The sequence below is a fragment of the Thermobia domestica genome, chromosome 14, assembly GCF_964235325.1.
Source record: "Thermobia domestica chromosome 14, izTheDome1.hap1.1, whole genome shotgun sequence".
NCBI classification, from domain to species: domain Eukaryota; kingdom Metazoa; phylum Arthropoda; class Insecta; order Zygentoma; family Lepismatidae; genus Thermobia; species Thermobia domestica.
This window is the reverse complement of record NC_137467.1, coordinates 71711136-71731310: the sequence shown is the minus strand read 5'-3', so window position 1 is coordinate 71731310 and position 20175 is coordinate 71711136. Positions and strand designations below refer to the sequence as shown.

Below are 20175 nucleotides of genomic sequence, written 5' to 3'. Positions count from 1 at the left end.
ATATACTTGTCTCGATTTCAGAGTCGGTTTCAAGGACTAAATCTTGATCTCCTCTCGATGGTCTCTCCTCTCGGGTTCGATCCCAGCCCCCACCAAGTGAATTTTGTGATGGATAAACACCGTGTGCGTGGATTTTCTCGGGGTTCTCCCGTTTCCTCCCACTTTTTTCATTCCACCATTTCATTCATTACTTATCATAACCGTCTCCTTTAGCCTAGCCGGCATACCCGTGGGACGTAAAACTCAAAGATTTATTTTTAAATTTTGTGAAATTAAAAGTGTGTAAGTATGTATTACCTCTACACACATATATATTTATTAAAATGCTACAATAGCAATTAAAAGCGCTTTTTTTTACATTGCTAGCTAAGGCTAGCTACCTCTGAGAGGGTTACGCCCTCTTTTAGGGAAGTGATTTGAAAGGATTGTTAGTTTTATAGGTCGGTGGTTGGTCTAAGTGCTTTATTTATTTATTGCATAGCAGTAATGGTCATAAGGAACTTTGCGTTCCTTAACATTAGGTGGAGAGATAAACATAAATACATATATTCAACATAAAACATACATACATAGCTGTTATGAATGTAGATGAAAATGATCTACAAAATATTAAATGAGGAACACTAAACAATATACAATAAACACGAATCAGGAGAATAGAAGATAATTTATAGTAATGCGGTAGTACAGTTATATAATTGATGAGGATGAAGTATGAGATGAGGTGCAATCACAGGACAACACATACACTCTAAAAAATGGTATAGCTGAATTGACAATAAAAGCATTGTTGATGAGTATTGCTAATTGGTAAATTAATATTGACTATAGTATAGTTGATGTATAAATACTGATTTGTTATTTATACAACACCTATTTTTTTGGTATGGCTGTGGTAAGAAAAAAATATTGCTAATATTAGTATGGTTAATAATATCATGCATATTGTTTATATAACCAGATTATTTAGTATTGCTAAAATAGCAATAGCATTATGGTTAGAATGGCTATCACAATATAAAACTCTTGTTATGGCAACTATGCGAAATCCCGCCTTTTACGAGTTGTCATGTAGCCGCCATGATAGATTCTATAGTTAATATGAATTACGAAACTATGTTAAAAGACTGGGGTTTAGAAACCCTAATAATGAAATTTCAAGGTAAGTGGATAGTCAGTAAGTTTCAATATGTAAATTGAAGATATGTATTTCTAAATGTTTATTTGAATTGTATTGCGCACAAGCAACAAAATTCCCTTGTACGAAATAGTGTATTATTAAGCATTTATGACGCTTCCAAAATATTATTTTTATTATCACCAAATCAAAATACTTTAAAATAGAGACACGATGTGTTCACGCAATTGAGGGTAAGTTTAGAGTTTCTAGCCCGTTTTTACTCGGAATAACGATATTAGAACCTGTTTCAGTCAGTGTTCTAGTCTAACTAAAGTCTTACCAGGTAACCTAAACTAACCTAACCTAACAATTTTTAAGGTTTTAACTGCATTTTCGTAGGTTGGAAACTGGAGGGGCAAATCTAAACGTAAGCCCGAAAATGTACAGATGAAATTATATAAGGTGTAATAATGATTTAAGACTTCTTGTAAGATGTTTGTGTGAAAAGTTGAGAGAAAGGTTATTATTAATGTGAGAGTTCGTACTATTTGGAAGAGGCTTAAGCTTTTGCAGAACGATTCGATGCTTGAGGATCATAGTGATCCTATGTTGATTATTCTACGTTGAGTTTTACTTAATTGGGCATTTATTCCGTAGTTGGACGTCCGATACTTTTCTACCAAAATTGCGTAAAAGCTATTAAAATGTATAATTTTTCAATTTCGCGAGTTGGGAGAAAGTGTAGGTTAGGTTAGGTTACGTTAGGATCTATAATAGAAGTACCCTTCGACGGGAGCTTCACGAAATTCAACACTGTCAGTTCACATCCCGTACACCGATTCGGTATATTACCCGCAATATTGATATTATGAATGCTCGTTACTTTCCCACAATGCAACTATTCGGTTGCCTTGCGCGAGGTAGTTCTCTTCGCTCGCTTAGTAGTCCCATGTTTATAACCAATTATATATAACAAATAGAGAGAGTGTTGTTGTATTATCTTTATATATTATCAAGCACACAAACGATCAAATTATACGTATCTTCCGTGCAAGTTTCAAAATTTTGCTGAAAACGGACGTCCAACTTTGGACCCCTTAATTGTTATACTTTGTGCCCTTATTAATTTCTACAAACAGTACAGATGGGATCAAGAATTTTAATAATAATTCACCCTTAATTTTTACTAATTAATGCTGAACAAGCGACAGCGAGTGAAAGTATGGTTAGATAGGCTAGTTTAGGTATTTGTAGCAAAAAGAAAACACGATAGGTTATGATTTAATGCTTTTTAAGTGTGCTTCTGTCGCTTTCAAATTATTACAGAAGGCCTTTCTCTTTGTGTTACACTAAGTGATACCACCTTTGCACTTTTAATTTAATTCATGATGGTGATGTCAAACTTCAAAGCACATAAATAACAGGTTTTGCAGAAACCATTTTCTTTTTAAATCCGATATTTTGTTTCAACCGGTTCATTTTTTTAAATATATTTAGGTTAAATTAAAGTGGAGTAAACAAAGTCCCTATTTAAAACTAAGTAAAGGTGGGGCGCTGATTGGATTGAGTGCTCGGTTTTGACCTCAAGAAGTGATCTAACCCGATCAGACTCGGTCAGAGGTCAACTAATTCCTCAAATGATGTACCAGTAGTTCATAAATTATTTACCAGTCAGCCCATTCAGCAGTACTGAAGCTTGACCTAAGTTTAACCATTCAGTACCTTCGTACAAGGGACCATGATCTAATGAAACTAATATATAAGCTTAGTTGATCTCACAGTTTACTGAAATTAGTCAAGTATTCATAATGATTTTGTATGTGATTGTTCCCACGAAAGGGAGCTTATTTAGCTTTGGGGTTAACTGGTGTATCACCGGAACAGTTTTAGAAAATTTGCCGGGTCAGTTGGAATTTTTTTTTTTTTTTTTTGTTTGTTTGTTTATGAGCAAGAATGAGTGAAAGTCATGTAAGGGGAATAGTAAAAATGAAGAAATTGGTTATTTTTGATGTTGTAAGCGACACTGTATGTGGAGGTGGATGGACCATTTCGCGGAGAGATATAGTTGTTATGATGTAGTGGCGCGAAGAGGAGTATGAAAATAGCTCGTGTATGTCAAGGCTGTCACATGTCGTGTGTTACGTACATAGAACTGTTCAAAAATAACGAGCGACAGTTGTTGAAATTTTGTGAAAGACCAGTATACTGAAAAGGTTGACGGTGTGTGGAAAATGTGGAAATGAATTGAAAATACAGAAAGGAAAGGGAGCGTATTATTTTACAGCGTCAGGGAAGAAGGAAAACTATTTAGAGGGCTATTTAGCTGAGTACTTGTTTAAGGAAAGAAAACCCCAAGAAACTCTTGTTCACGATTTTGAAGGTGTGACTTCTGTTTTTGCAAGTAAAGCATTATTAGTATGGCAATTGCTATTGAAATGTATATGATTGCGGAAACCAGATGTTTTCAGTACCCTCGCTTACGCGTGTACACATCGTCGCTGACGCGCCTGCTCCTTTCGGGCACACTACCGCGCTGGTCCGCTAGCTCCACCCTACCTTGGCTCGGTTAGATATCATTCGTGCACTTAGTGGCCACCTAGCACAAGTTGGTTTGTGTTTTTTGCACTGTAGTTTTTTATGCCCTTATCCTAATGCGAGGTAATCTAATGTAAGTTAATGTAGTCCAACGAAATATATCCGTATACAGTACATTTTGGTACTTTTTTTCGATTTTAATACTGGTCCGGCGATGCGGCAGTAATGCCTTAGCTTTGTAATAAGCGAGAAGAAAATATAAACGTCATAGAAATTACAAGGTTCTAGAACACATGTCCCACTTCCCATTTAGCTGTAATAAAAACAGAAAACAACGTATCCTGCGGTCTTCTAACCCGCTTTCACTTGCTGACGCTCGCTAGCAATATTCTGTGAAATAAAATTTAAATTTTGGTACAGAAAGGAACCAACCTTGCTAATCTATATGGGGAACCTGTGTTCTAGAACTTCTCCTTAGCAATTATCTGGTTCACACGTTGCATTAGAGCGTACGTTAAGTTAGGATAAAAGCCGGAAGTTTCAAACTTTTCATCGTGCCATTAACTGACAAAACAATGGAACTGGCGGTTGACGTGTGAAGTTGAAACTTGGCATACATATAGCCTTCAGAGAAAAATATACAGGATTTTTTTTTTCTTTTTAGTAGGTGAAAAGGAAGAATGAGTAAAAATCCCATCTTATTTCGGTGTACTTTAAAAAAAAAAAAAGTCTTAGGAAATTGTATTTGAGTAAAAACTTTACATTCGGTATTCATGTAGGGTTTTCATAAAATTAACTAAGTAAATCACCAAAACTATACATTTCCTAGTTCAGTGAGGTTGTTTGGGAAAGTGAAAAATCTTCCTTTGTTATTTATATGGAGATACCTTCTACAGCCCAAAATTATTAAGTTAAATGATGTAGCCCGAAGGTTAGAGTGATGCAGTTTGGCATGTTTGTAGCCTTCTGGAAGTAACTCACAAAAAATATCAAAAGTAAATATTTTTAGTTTTTAGGGTAATTCTAAAATAAAAAGAAAGATTTCCGGTGCTATTTAAATGTATGTTTGTTTTGGACATAAAATCTCATGTTTTAGGTAATTGAAATTGGAACAAAAGTTTGAAATTCGGTATGCTTGCAAGCTTTTGATAGCGATATGCAAGTTATTGACCAAACATAATATCTAGTTATAGAGGGATTTTTTAATTTTTTTATTTTTATTTATTTATATATTGTTTATTTTAGAAAACTGAAAACTCACAGTTATTTAATATCATATCTTCTACATCTCAAAATGCTTAGACTTTTCCTGAACATCTGCGGATGACATTTGGCATACTTGTGGGTTTATAAGGTGCGAGACCTCCAGCTAGCCGAAGGCTAGTCCAGTAACACGCACAGCTGCTGCACATGTTGGAATTGGAAGTCATCGATTGCGAGGAAAACAGAGCTAGTTGACATTTGCCTTCGAGTTTGACCGGGTTACTGTTTTTTTCTAAAGCGTTCACCTCCGGTGCTTGGGGTCCCTGGTTCGATCCCAGCTCGCGCCGTGTGGACTTTGTGGTGGACAAACACCGTGCTCGTGGGTTTTCTCGGGGTTCTCCCGTTTCCTCCTACTCTTCATTCCACCATTTCAGTCATCTCTCATCATCACCGTCTCCTTTAGCCTAACCGGCATAACCGTGGGACGTAAAACTTAGAGATTTCATTTTTGTTTTTTCTAAAGGGGTTGAAATCGAGCTCAATAGCACCAGTACCCTCAAATTACTTTATTCCTTTTTAAAAAAAAAAAATAGTAGGGGTCATCGTTATTCCACTTTAAACTTTATTTGTTGAGATTACATATTAATGAAAATGTCTGGTCCATATATACTTATTCAACAGTGAGGTTATGAAGGACGGGAAATACAGTTTAAGGTTGGACCTGAATCACTACTCGGTTTACATCCAAGAGAAATTGTTCTTCACCTGGACTTGAACTCGGGATCCCTTGATTAGGAAGGCGATGAGTTTATAGACTAAACCTTAGGACATGTGATAGAAATATGTTTAACCGATTTGCATACTTGTGCATATTTTCCGTCACTTCAGGACAACTGCATAAGTGAAATCACTTTACAGACTTAAAATTGAAATAAGGGGACACGGTGGCTCAGTGGTAGAGCGTTCACCTCTGGTGCGTGGGGTCCCTCGTTCGATCCCAGCTCGCGCCAGTGGGCCGTCTGTCGGACAACACCGTGTGCGTAGGTTTTTCGGGGTTCTCCCATTTCCTCCTACTTTCTCCATTCCACCATTTCAGTCATTACTCATCATCACCGTCTCTCTTAGCTTCGGTGTATAAACGTGGCACGTTAAACTAAATATTTCATTTCATAATTTATATAAATGGACAATTTCAAAAGATTATACAGATTACAGAAGATTACTTTAATTCAAGTAGTTCACTGCATCCGAAGTACAGCGTCCTAATTTAAATTGCTTAGAAGTGAATAAAGATGCTAATAATTTGTGTTCACTCTGGCTGTGAACCATTTATTTTATATTTTTGGCTTAAACCAATTGGATTTTTTAAAAATTTAAACCATCACACCAACCAACTCTGATAGATAATAATCAAAAATACACACAGCTAGTTTTGTGACTGCTTCCTTGAGTTAGTTACGTTTTAATTATTTTCGTTTCGTGCCTATTCATTATTGAGGGATTTACATATCCAGATAGTTTTGTGACCTCTGGCGTAGGGTAGTTACGGTTAGGTTATGCTCGTATTGGGCTGTTGCGTTTTGGGCTACCAGATAGAGATCTCACTTCCGAACCATAGTGCAGTCCAACTCTAAATGCAGTAAGATGTATTATTTCTACACTGCTTCTTACCGGGACACTAGCTCTTGTATACGGATCTTGAACAATCTTCTTGTATTTTACTGGAGTTCTATTTTCCTTTCATATACCTCCAAACTTCCTGACTTGGTACTCTTTCTTACGTCTTTGCCCATTCAGTAAATACTGCATCCTTATTGCTTTCCCTGACGCTTTTCCATTGTTTGCTTTAATAAGATTGCATCTACGGGCGTCGTTAGCGTGACGGGGACATGCCCCCCCGTAATTTTCTGTGTCGTGTATAAAGTTACCAGCTGGCCAGTATTTTATTTTTTTTTATTATTATTTGCACTGCATGAGTTACGGTATATCATTAATTTATTTCGATAAAATTAAACCAAATCATAATATGTAATGAGAAAATAACTTGCACATGTGAGATATATCATGTGTCCCCCCCCCCCTTAATATTTAAGAGCTAATGACGCCACTGATTGTATCAGTTGTACTCATCTGTAGCATGGATTCAACTGTTGTTTTTCTTTCTAAATCTTCATCGTCCAAGTGTTTATTGTATGTGGCATCAGCTTGATTCCTCGGTAATTTTCACAATTTTGTACATCTTCCTTCTCTTTGTATATAGATACAGTACTACTCTCTCTCTCTCTCTCTCTCTCTCTCCCCACTGACTTGGCATTTTTCTCTTGTCTGTAAACTGTTTTCATTAGATCCCATAGTATGCGGTAGGACAACTTCTGGTCCTAAGCACCCATGTTTTAGCTTGTAGTTGCTTTCCCTGTCTTCATTTTCTTTAAAGCATATTCTACCTCTTCTCAGCTTATTTCTGAGATCACAATAACTGTAACTCCCAAGATTTGGTGTTCCATTACAAAAGACCTGTCTTTGGTTTTCTTAATTTAGCAGCTGTTTCTTTGTTGATTCTTCTCCATCAACATACAGGGCATAACTGTGGTAGATGAAGCTAGATATTTATACTTCATTCCTGTTTACTCAATTAAAGATATTTTTGCAATAGTAATTATGCTTTCCTCATTAGCATTGACAGATCCTTCATTCCATTCACATATTGAAGTCATCAAAAGTAAGATTTTCCGAAAGACCAAACAAATGAAGAAATAATATCAAGAGAAAAGGCACAGAACAGTACCTCCTTAGTTCTACTTTGCCTCTTCAGGACAGACCTTCAGTTATTTGTATCCCAACTTCCAAGTAGGATAAATACTTTTTGTACATGCAATAACTAAGCTGTATTTCCGAATAGTTTTTTTTTTTTTTTTTTAAAAGAGCCATTTGGCTTAAAGAAGCTGACCCACAACTGAAAGATAGGAATATGGGAAAGATGTCGCTCAGGACCTATATTTTAAGATGCTAACCGGTTTGAATGACATTGAAGAACATAGCTAAGACGTGACAAAAAGTTGAACATATTTGTATAATCTGCCTAATTTTATCATGTCGTTTTATAAAATTAAATTGAAAGAATGAAGAGTTGCAGGATTCATTTTTTTTCTTATTTCAGGGAAGTTTTATTCATATTTATTTATTTCCTTAGAGCTTCTTCACATCCAGTTTGTTTTGCCTAGCGCTTGTGGTGTGAGGAGTGACGGATTCGAGTCCCGAAAGGAGCTCAAAATTTATGTTCACCCAGCATCGTGTACCTTAGATTCCGACATAATCTTTATATTGTTCGTTAAATAGGAGCTTTGTGCAATGTGTGTATTTTATTGAACAAATATTTGTTATTATTTCAGAGGAAGAAATCTATGATGAGGCATTCGAAAATTTAACTGTAGATGCAATAAAGGAATTAATTCCTAAAGTTGGACCACGAATGAAATTTATATCAAAATATAAATTGTACAAGGAACAGAAGATGAAATCTCCTACTTCTTCATCCCCTGTGTCTTTCCTGTCACACAGCTCAGAAGGCAGTACCTTTAGTGATAGCGAGGTAGAAATAACTGATATCTTATTATTTTTCTCAAATATAATCGTACTTTGTTATCATTGTACCTGTAATACCGTATTCATAGGTGTATTGTCAACCGTATTACGATTTTAATCGGTAGAGAAAGTGTTGGGTATAATACTCACTATTTTTTTCAGCAAACTGTTTTACTTGTAAATATAAACACCTTACAGTGCCCAAATTAAAATATACGCGCCTTTGGCGTGGGAGACCGGGGTTCGATTCCCGGCGGGAGCTCATGAGGTTCGGATTCCTCGTTAATCAGTAGGTCCACTTCTCATATAGCCTCGCTGCTGAACGGGACGTTAAACTCAAATTAACCCAAATTAAAATATCTTGGTAACAGTTTCAATGTACTTCTGACACCATCCTCAAATAGAGGAATAGAATGAGAAAAGGCTACCACTATTTTCCCATTCTATTCCCTCTCTGAAGATGGTGTCAGGAATATACCGAAACTGTCAGGAAGATGTAATTTTAATTATTACACTTTAATGTTTTAAAATTTGTCTTTTGCGTTCAGTTACTTATGGTACTTGCATTTTGTAAGGATTAGTCCGTGTCAATGTGTAAGTGTAAAAGTTGATGCTTCGCAAAAGAAAGAAAAAAATGAAAACAATTTTGTACGTTTAATTCACTCGTAAAAAATATTAGCAAGCTTTTTCCAAACCCAGTCATACTATTACTAACTCAGAACAAAACAAGGAAACTAATGATTTAAATCTTTTCTTTGTTACCCTCCTAGTTTCTTCAAACTCGAGTGCACATACGAGGTCTTCAGTGCTTGTGTGGTTAGTGACGCGCCTTTGGCGCGATAGACCCGGGTTTGATTCCCGGCGGAAGCTCATGTTCCGATCCGACATTAAGCTGTAGGTTCACGTCTCATATAGCCTCGCTACTGAACGAGACGCTAAACTTAAACCAAGAAATCGAATGCACATACTTTCTTCAACGGCAGTAAATTAATATTCTGAACGAAACGTTAAATTGTAATCCATTTCAGATGATTCCAGGAAGAAAAAAATCCGTAAAAGAGACAATGTTTAAAAATATAATAATTATCCATGTAATAATGTTTGCAATTTAATACTTAAATTATAGCGCACAGTGCAGCAGTTTTACATGTATTTAAAGATAGCAGAAAAATGTAAATGTAAACTTAATTGTAAGTTTGGTAAATGAAAGAGATAAAAGAACTTACGAGTACGAATATCATATTGAGAGCCCTAAATGTAGCGAAAGTCCCGAAATGACGGTTTGATTTGATTCTCTAACAGGTTCTTCTAGTCTTAATAAATATATCTCTGTTTCACCAAGGTATATCTCTGTCCTTAACTGCATTCGACTTGATAGATACCAGATTGTTTCAGAGGGTCAATCCTCTGAGAAATATATTACCTTTATATTATTTTATGGAAGTGTAATTCCGTATCACAGAACGAACTGTACTTAAAGGAAAATGAAAAAAAAAAAAAAAACGCGTAACAAAATTTAATGAGTTAAAAAAAATCATGAACATAAGGGTCTTATGCTGATGCTATATATAAATTGCGAACACGGCAGTTTTTCTTTGCAAAAAAAGCACCTAGCATGAGGCGAGAGAGTTTATAAGTGTTTTTCGGTGTATGAAGTTGTACCCTGTCTTGCACTATGTTTCGGAGTTTTTCGGTTCTAATTTTTTCCTGTGAGTAAGCTGATGGACGAGATGGTGCATCTTGTAGCAGGTAGAACGTTTAGTAATTCTGAGAAAATCAACCGGATTTTCAGTACACCAAATCCTGTATAGATTCAGAAATAATGAAAAATCAGAGTGAAAAAGTGCGAGTGGGCCGAAAATAGATCTTTTGTCTTCGACGTACAATGCCAATAAATTAACCTCTACGCTAACCAGCCCGCTCCCCGATCAGCCCCACATCCTCACTCTTGTTGATAATGTTCCTATGAAAACATTTAATAGTTTATTTTAATTTACAAATATACCAGCATCAGCGGCAGAAGGTTCAGAATTATGTAAGCTTACGTTAAAGACACGTTTTTGTGTAATTAAAAACCAACCAGTTACCAGAAATTAGATAAAATACACGTGCAGTACATGCGCGCAAAGATTTAAGAAAAAAAAAAAAGCTTGTAAGAGCTTTCACCTTTTATGGCTTTGTTAGGCAGGAAGAGAAAGACGAAAGTGGAAGAAGAAAGATACAGAGTAAGACGAGTTACGCCGTATTTCTGGGGGGGGGCGCGGTGACTCAGTGGTAGAGCGTTCACCTCCGGTGCTTGGGGTCCCGGGTTCAAACCCTGCTCCCGCCGTGTGGACTTTGTGGTGGACAAACACCGTGCTCGTGGGTTTTCTCGGGTTCTCCCACTTTCTTCATTCCACCATTTCATTCATCTCTCATCATTACCGTCTCTTTTAGCCTAACCGGCATAACCGTGAGACGTAAAACTCAAAGATTTCATTTCATTTTGCCATATTTCTGCTAGGTGCTATGGTGGTCATGTGATCACGTGACTGCTGTCAAGTACTCATACGAGAAAGTAGAGAACCTTGTGGAGAAATCACTGTTGGTATAGGTGCGGTCCTTGTGTCTTTCTCTATTTCTTATTCCACTTTCGTCTTTGCGTCCCTGTATGACGACTCCATAAATGCGAAAGCGCTTGGAAGTTTGTTTTATATTTGCGTGTATTTTATCAGTTCCACTCTAAGTAATTGTTTTTTACATGCCTACTTTGGGATTTCTTTTTCAATCAGACATAGTATTTTCTGAAAATGGATACTATAGTGGGGTGAATGCCATTGATGTTCATAACTTGATTAAAAACGCTCTGTTGAAACAAAGATTATTTAATGAACTTCAAAGAAAACTATACTACCAAACTTTTGTATAAAGAGAAGAAAGCATAGAACATTATATCATCAAACAGCGTTAGGTATATGTGACAACAATTTCTTTTACTTTTCAGATCGACATTGATTTTGGCCAGTTATATCCTGGGAAAGATATAACATTTTTTTCAACGTGGAGTGCAGACTTAAAGAAGATTCAGCATATACTTACCACGACCAAACAAACAACAAATGACGGAGCCACATTAGTAGAACTTTTGCTGCAGGAGAACATCAGGGAAGGTAATTATTTTTCTTATTAAGGGGATCTTCTACCTCTTCGCTTATGTTTCTAACTTCCCATTTGAAAACATGTAAATTTTAATATGGTAATTTCTAACAAAGTATTGTAGGTAATGACTTGAAATTTTTAATACAAATAGACAAGACCCATATAAATCCAACCACGGTCTCCAATTTACGTTACATGCGTTAGATTAATTGCAATATATTCTTCAGTAAGTTTGGCAACAGAGAATAAAAAGTATGCTGCAGAGGGAAGAGGGCTGACCATCTGTTTGCTTGTTAGCTGCTTTAAAAAGGACGCTCTTACCAGAAAAATCACGTTGTGATTCTCACTTCTCAGTGGTTAGAATGGTCTGGACTGGAAGAGCCCAAAACCACTTCTTTCTTCCTTTCACGGTTTGTTTGTTTCTTCCACCCCCTGCTGTCACAAGAAGACAACTTGTTTCGGAAAGCATTTTGAATTAGTAGCGAAAAGCCAAACGAATGACACCACGGACGGATTAAAGGGAGGGGCGGTCACTCCCTCCGAGAACATTTGAATACTTTGAATAATCGGAGTAAGAAACTAGAAATTGCGTAATCTAATAAGAAAAGTTTGTTCAAATATACAAATCAAGACGCATTTTAAGTGTCACAGCATTGTACTCTCATCCCCTCCCCTCCAAATTCCCTTCTGAAGAAGTTCTCTTTTGTTTCTCTGTTCCATATTAGCCTTTACACTTACACTTTCATTATCCAGTATTGATTTTTACCATACCATCTGCACAGAAGGCGAATAAGGTTTACGAGTCCTTCCTGCCCCCTTTTTTAAAAATTGCTAATTATAATAAAATTTATCGAAGTGCATGGAAGTAAGTTGTGACTGTGGAGAAATGGTGTACACATTGTTTATTATTTCATTAAGTATTGTTCACTATAATTATTAAAACGCAACACTGTTCAGCCTACTCCCGTAAGCAAAGAAAAGATCAATTACAGCTGCTCCGGCAATTTTCCCTTGTCTCCTTTTAGTCGTAAGTCCGAGCAGAATAAATCAAAATCTAGAAGAAAAATAAATGATAATTGTAAATCGACAACATATCGAGCACTTAAAAAAGCTCTGTTATTCTTTTGTTTCATTATTGAGCTCAGATCACGAGAAATATTTCAACTGCTGTGTAGTAATTGAACATTTTTCGTTTAATCTCCCAAAGAGTCTGAAATACTGACTTCAGTGACCAGTTTACATCCCTGAAATCAGTATTTACTTGAATAACAGTATATGAAGAAGATAGATTCAGTAGGGTTAATAAGCAGATATGAAATCCCTTTTGTAGCAATGAATGAAACTAATGTTTAGAATTTGTGACGAAAGAGCTTTTCCGCAGCGTGTAGTCTTTAACTTGTTGTTAATTGCCTATTTTGATTCATTAAGCTGTTCAATTTATCTCTTTTTATCCGTATCTGTTGCAACTTCCCAAAGAGAAATACATACGTTGACTTTAACCTTTGGTTCTTGAAATAATATACTTCATGTACAGCTTTTATACACGTACTTATAGGCGATAGATAAGTATCGTATTAAGATTAGTTTTCACCATTATTTGGACCCAATATTTGCATATAAGAAACATCGCATTATCCCTTTGCCGAATCTGGGTGTAGTTACAAAAGATGATACTTTTTGTGTGTGTTTTTTTCAGACTGCTGTCCATTGCTTACAAAATGTAATTTCCTTTTTTCTTTGATTATTGACTTAAAGTAATATACAGTATTCATTGCGTATCACAGAGCAAACCTCTGCAGGTATGAGAATGAATGCAGTAAGAAAGTTAGCACTTACATTCAAATAAATTAGTATAAAGTGGTCCAAAAGTGGGCGTACCCCCCTTTAGTTTCAACAGTATAGTGTTAGTTATGGTAGAATGTCTGTACACAGCTACCTTGAAGTCGTAAGAGTCGTAAGAGTCGTAAACAAAGGTATGATCACCATCCATGTCATAACACAACTGAATTCTGCACAAAGTTCTGGCAGATGTTTTGCGGAGATACTCCGGAGTCAACGAGGGTGAAGGCGTGTTCCACAGCTGCTCGTAATTCCTGCGTTGTGTGATATCGAGTGTTTCTTACGTGTTGCTTCATGAAAGCCCAGGGAGCATTGTCTGATATCGTCAGATCGGGACTTCTTGGAGGCCTGGCAAAGAGCTGGATGCACAACCTCTTCCAATCCAGCGGCCAGGAACTGATCTGATAACTGTTACCAAGCAGAAAACAAATGGACAGCAATGTTGCCAGACAATGCAAAGGAATGTTACCAGACAATGCCAAGCAGTGTTACCAAACAAATGTAGGTAAAACCAAAAACCGTCAGAAAATACCAATTAGAGGTACGCCCACTTCCGGACCTCGCTGTATAAGCGTAAATTAATTACCTACAAATGTTCTTGATATTTCATTCTTTTCCAGATGCCAGAACAGTCGTAATATTAATACTTCTTGGAAGATATTTCCCATCTGTGACCACGTGTATCAAAAGGAAAGACGGAGGTGGATTATGGAAACCTTCCAAATACGAGGCACAGCAAGGATTCCTTTTTCATGTCAGAGTATGTACCATTATGTAATATAATGTATTAATATCTACACTTGATTACCACGAAATATGTCATTAACATTTAATTAGTGATTGGAGAATGGAGAACATTGCACGAAACCTTATCGAACAAACAAACAAACAAAAAAAAATCAGCTTTTCTGGAAAAACTGCTATGCTCAAACAAAAATATTGTGTAAGCAAACACCATTTTCATCAAACCACGATCCACTCTGACTCACCACGTGTCACCATGATCTACTGATCTACTTCGACCTACTGACCGAATATGTCGAGAGTGGATCAAAGTGGAATGTTTTATATTGAGGACTACAATGAGTCAGTTGTTACTGTTGGGTTAGGGTAGTCATACGTAACAGTGGAACATGGAAATGTAACCCAAGATCCACTAAAGTATACTCAAAATTATCCCCACGTGATCCATAGCCACTGACCCGCTCCATCTTTGATGTGCACTCAATTGATATGATTACCATACCATATCAAGAGGATCATATTGGTGGTACATGGAAACAAAAAAGTTTGTTTAAGAAAAGGCCCCCTCGGGACAGCACGCCCTTGGTGGAGTGAGCTATCAACCATATTTTGCAATATACATGACTCTTCTTCATGCAATTAGTAAAGCATATATCGGTGTATGTGACGCGATTTGTATCTTACGAAGATATCGTGAACCTAAGTTGTGTAGATAGAAAGGAATATGCATAAAATAGGAAAACACAATATTTATTAGTCGCTAACGCCCTCGCCTTTGGTGCGAGCGGTTCTGGGTTCGATTCCCGGTGGGATCACTCGATCAAAGAAGTGTAACAGCTTTTTCAGGCCAATCATCCTGAGTGTTTTTTCCTGGGTTGAGTGAGTTTTTTTTGTTTTTTAATCGCGTCGGATAATATAAACACAGTGAACGATGCTAAAAATGCCGGGATGGTACCTAACACACAGGTCCCAGACCGCTTCCTTCCCCATCCATTCCTTTCTTTCTTCCCCTCTCTCGGATTGTGTGCTCTCCGAGGGACGACATCCCTCAAACGTGACGAACTTAAGGCCGACCTAAAAGTTACTCCTTCGTTGCTAGTACACTTATCTCCTTTGTTGGGCGACTGCGTTCGATTTCCCGGGAGGAAGGGGGAGGGGATTTTAGGATGTTATTCGTATTTTCGGTTCCACTGTAGGTTTATGCCTTATGAAGTTCCCGTGATGAAACCCTATATTCCAATAACAATAGTAAACGTAAAAATGCTGTAAAACTTTCGGTGAATGCTATGTAAACTTTCTAAAACATAAGTAGAGGTTAAATATGTTTATGGTCATGGATAAAATGTTTACTTGGCTCAAAACAGCTTTTTCCCAGTGCCTTTAAAAATGTTCTTCATTCAACCCTTCAAATATTGGAACTATGATAGCACTCCTTTCTTCATTTTATGGCATAAATAAGTAAGAAGTGTTTATACTCGAGGTAATGATATGTGTGTAATATCAATCTTATAAAAATACTAAACAGCACGTAGGGGAACGGCACCAACCTTTTCGCGATCATTATTTTAAAAACTAATTCATTGATATTGTAGCATCCTTGCTTTTCAAATTTCCGCAAAGGTTTTTCTTTCTTCTTCCTGGAGATTTGTAACGTCAAGAATTGCGGTCATTGACGTACAGGATCTAAATTTATCTTTAAAATATCCGTGCTTACTTTATGTCTGGATGTGATTCCAAGTTTGCCACATTTAATTGAAATATTTATTACTGTAAATGTAAACCATTAAGTGTAAGCTTAGGACAATTTTATTGATGTCGCAGTTATCTATTCACGTAACTACTGTCAAGTTTATAAGTGCAATAATTCAGATTGTTTTCTTTGTGATTATTCTCAAACCTTATACTAAAGGGTAGATTCCTCTAAGGAACTTTACTTAATTTTTCCAGAACTTTTCTTAATTGCATCGGATAATACAAACACAATGAACGGTATTAAAAATGTACAACTCAAGGGGTATAATAATACATTCGAAATACTGTCATATTAACCTATATTAGTTTTCAAGACATTTCATATCGCGTAGAAGTGACTCGCGTCAATTATGACCTCATTACATTACATTTCTAGTATAGAAGAATGCCTGAAAACAGTTGGTAGCAGTTTAATTGCATTGCTATATATATTATTGGTGCACCTCGTGTTTAAAATACAAGCTCATTTTAATTATACGTGTATTTGTAGTTTTTGGAATTTGATAACGTGTTAATAGGTGTGTAACGTGATAATAATTCTGTGTACATGACTTACAGGAAGCGTCCGATCTTCAAACAGAGTTAGAAAGGCATCATCTAAAGATGCAGCGCTTTGGATGTAGTGTGCAGCCCATGCCCGTCGTTGTCGCTTCAAAAATAGATGAACCTCAAGCCTTCTACGTGAGTATTGAGGATAATCTCTACAGAGTTGAAACTCCACTGAAAGCAATCGATAGCACATTCAAGACGTTTCAAGTACTGGATGCAGAATATCCGAAGGAATCGGAACAGGTGTGGACATTTGTGCAGAAACATATGTACAAAATTGAAAATGACTGCGACAAGAATTTTCCTTCAGTGAACACGCTTATCTCTGAAATATCAAAGGTGTAATGGCGGGAAAGGTTGTTTTCCGTTAATCATTTAGTTTGTAAAATAGTTTTTTCATGTATATACGTTCTTTTTAGTTTGTAAGAAGATGCCTAAGTGTTTTGTTTGTCATAGTGACTTAAGAACGAGTCAGTCTCTGTTACTTCATTTAAAATTTTGTCACAAATTAGGTGCCATGAGCCCCTTTCGTTGTGGGGAATCGTTGTGTGGACGCGAATTTGATAACGCCAATTCATTCCGCAAACACTTGCTGAAACACGAAAGAACAAGTACGGGTGGTGATGGGAACCAGCCTTTTCGTGGATACCAAAATGAGGTGTGTCACATCAATGTTGAGAGACAGTTGACTGATAATGGTGATATACCAATTGAAACTTCTGTGGAAAGCCTTTCTCTTGAAGATTACCGTGAGGCTGTAAAGGAGGAAGCCCTTCTTTTTATTACTAAACTGTATAGTCAATGTAACTTAACCAGAACTCATATACAAAACCTTTGCGACTGGGTACACGGGTTTATGGGCGGTAGTGTGATGCAACTGCTAAGAGAGAAAATTTTACAAACGCTTCGAGGAAATCATGTTGATGATAATACAGTAACTGAAGTAATGAACATGTTTAGTATAATATCCAGTCCATTTTATAGCTTGGAAACCGAATATAGGCGATTTGGCATGTTAGAGACAATGGGCAGGTTGATAAAACCAATTGATTATGTTATTGGACAGAAATTATCTTCAAAGAGAAAGAAAGGCGAGGTTTCGGTGGAAACATTACAAGTGCTTGGAAAGTTTGTGCCTATGCGAAAAATGCTTAAACGATTTTTGGAGTTACCGAATGTTCTGTCAACGTTACTCCACTTCAAGAACAGTGCAGAACAAGAGACTGAAGTACTTTTCAGTAGTGTGCAAGGACTGCATTGGAGAAACGAGGTAACGGTTTCTGATGATCGTTTGATATTACCTTTATTTCTTTACTTTGACGATTACGAAATTAACAATCCTTTAAGTGGGCATGCTGGTACAAAAAAGATAGGGGTAGTTTATTATACAATTGCATGTATTCCACCGGAGTTTTTCGCGAAACTAGAGAACATATTTCTCGCCTTACTCTTTCATTCAAATGATAGAAAAACTTTCGGTAATAAAGCAACCTTTTCAATTCTTATTGAAGAGTTGCGTTTCCTAGAATGTGAAGGTATATGTGTAATGTATAATGGTTTAGAAGTACAGATTTATTTTAAGTTGTGTGTTATTACAGGTGACAATCTTGGATTGAATTCCGTTCTTGGCTTTACAGAGTCATTTTCTGCTAAGTACCCTTGCAGGTTTTGCCTTACATCAAAAACAGATTTACAGGCGCAGTCAAGAGAAAACGTCCGGAATTTGCGGGACGTTGAGAATTATGAACTACATGTAATTCTCGGAGATGCTTCACAGACAGGAGTAAAAGAGAATAGCACTTGGAACATGTTGCCGAGTTTTCATGTTACCAAAAATTACAGTGTGGACGTGATGCATGATCTTTTGGAAGGGGTGGGGAACTATGATATGATGCATATTTTGAAGTACTACATCAACGAAACACGTCTTTTCACAATGGATATTTTAAACAGTAGGATTTCGGCCTTTGCAAGCATGTCAGATGACGTAAATAAGCCGGCACCTTTATCTTCTGAAAATCTTGAAAAGAATAAATTAAACTTGTCTGCTGCTGAAATGTTATTTCTCATAAGGTACTTTGGTTTGATAATGGGTGACTTAATCCCCGAGGAAAATATCGTTTGGAAATTTTATATTCTGCTAAGAGAAATAACAGTCATATTAACATCAAAAGTTATTCACGTAAACACTTCTGAATTACTTTGTACATTAATTGAAGAACATCATGAGATATACAAATCTTTTTTTCAGGATACATTAAAACCTAAGCATCATCATATGGTTCACTATCCACGTTTAATGCGACATATAGGACCACTTGTTTTCACATGGTGTATGAGGTATGAATCCAAACACCAACCGTCCAAGATTGCTGCCCGTATTGCTTATTGTCGAAAGAATGTTCTAGAAACTATAGGTTTGAAACACCAATTGCAGATATGTTATAAGTTCTTTCAGAAAAACGGTTTTCATATTCAACAAGAAACTGGACCTGGAGCAAAGATATACCTTTCACAAGATCAGGATTTTCCATTGTTTTCAATGTGTTTACCTCCTTCGTTGTTGAAACTTTGTCGGTCAGTAGCTTGGTGCATATACAACGGATTTGTGTTCAAGTGTTGCATGGTAGCGTTCGAAATTCATGAAGATGGTTTAAACTTTTATAATATAAAAAAAATTTTGTTAGACGAAGAGTCGCACATTTTCCTTCTATGTAAGAAAATGAAAACAGTTGGCTATGACAGTCACTACTGTGCATATCATTTGTCTTTCACGCAAGAGTGGATCTGCATACCAGTAAATTTGAATTTTGCAGGGCCTCCTACGTATTATAAGATAATCGATAATGACAACATATATGTTTCTGTTTCGGTATGATTTTGTGTTGCATGTGGGGCAGTGTTTTCTAACATAATCGTAATAGGGCTCGAGCATAAGAAAATGTTTCTTAATCCATGTGATTTTCAGTCAAACAATATTATATCCACTAGCAAAGCATTTGCAATGAAGCATACATTCCTGTACTACTAGATGTTTTGCCTGCATGGTCCTATGGCCACCGAAGTAGGAACTAAACTTTTAAAAAACATGGTTGGTTCTATGTAAATTTTATACTGATTTTTTGTTCGGAATAGAAAAAGGTTACATATCGAGTGTAAGGAAAAGATCGCACAGCTTGGACAGAATCTGACTCTACAGCTGAAATGAAACGAAAATGTCTTACGATATTTTGTCCTCCGAGGTTCCCTTTTGAAGTGACAGACGGGTAAAATTTGGACTATGAGGTAACACCTTGCGGTACTCTGTAGAAACACGTGATATCGGCTTTGGAGTTTAGTTTAAACTTCTTCGTTATCTAAGGTTTTTTAAATCAGTTTTTTTTTAATTTTAACAACAAAATGGCTAGATTTGAAACGGCATGTTTTGTCATGATCTGGGCACAGAAAGCTTCTTTTTGTACGACATTTATTCAATTTGACATTTTAAATGTACGTTTTCATCTCTTCACATTTTCCCGCCACATTTCAGACCTTTTGCTGCATCCCATATTCCATACTTTTATTTTTAAAAAAAGAAGAAGAAAAAGAAAAATGACAAAGAGCTTTGAAGTTAGGTACCTTCGTTTGAAGTACGGCACTTTCCTCTACTCCACGATAAACACCATTCCAAAGTCGCTGCTATCAAGTGTTGTTACGGACAACCCGTGCGATAT

The 20175-nt window shown here is 36.5% G+C and overlaps 2 protein-coding genes across 2 annotated transcripts; both read left to right on the top strand.

Moving 5' to 3' along the window:
* The first annotated feature begins 1030 nt into the window (after nucleotides 1-1030).
* On the top strand, nucleotides 1031-16807 carry LOC145669716 (uncharacterized). Its single transcript, XM_081738030.1, has 5 exons — nucleotides 1031-1162; nucleotides 8248-8447; nucleotides 11424-11589; nucleotides 14038-14177; nucleotides 16472-16807. Exons 1-5 carry the CDS (start codon nucleotides 1081-1083, stop codon nucleotides 16805-16807), a joined length of 924 nt encoding a protein of 307 aa, XP_081594156.1. The 5' UTR covers nucleotides 1031-1080.
* Nucleotides 16808-16892: 85 nt separating this feature from the next.
* Nucleotides 16893-19340, top strand: LOC145669867 (uncharacterized). Its single transcript, XM_081738212.1, has one exon. It carries the CDS (start codon nucleotides 16893-16895, stop codon nucleotides 19338-19340), a length of 2448 nt encoding a protein of 815 aa, XP_081594338.1.
* The last annotated feature ends 835 nt before the right edge of the window (nucleotides 19341-20175 follow it).

Bases quoted from the DNA above. Each gene is read 5' to 3' on its own strand.
- LOC145669716 (XM_081738030.1), top strand. From the start codon at position 1,081: ATGATAGATTCTATAGTTAATATGAATTACGAAACTATGTTAAAAGAC. The intron at 1,163-8,247 runs GTAAGTGGATAG...TTATTATTTCAG, and splicing joins CCTAATAATGAAATTTCAAG to AGGAAGAAATCTATGATGAG. The intron at 11,590-14,037 runs GTAATTATTTTT...ATTCTTTTCCAG, and splicing joins GCAGGAGAACATCAGGGAAG to ATGCCAGAACAGTCGTAATA.
- LOC145669867 (XM_081738212.1), top strand. From the start codon at position 16,893: ATGCCTAAGTGTTTTGTTTGTCATAGTGACTTAAGAACGAGTCAGTCT.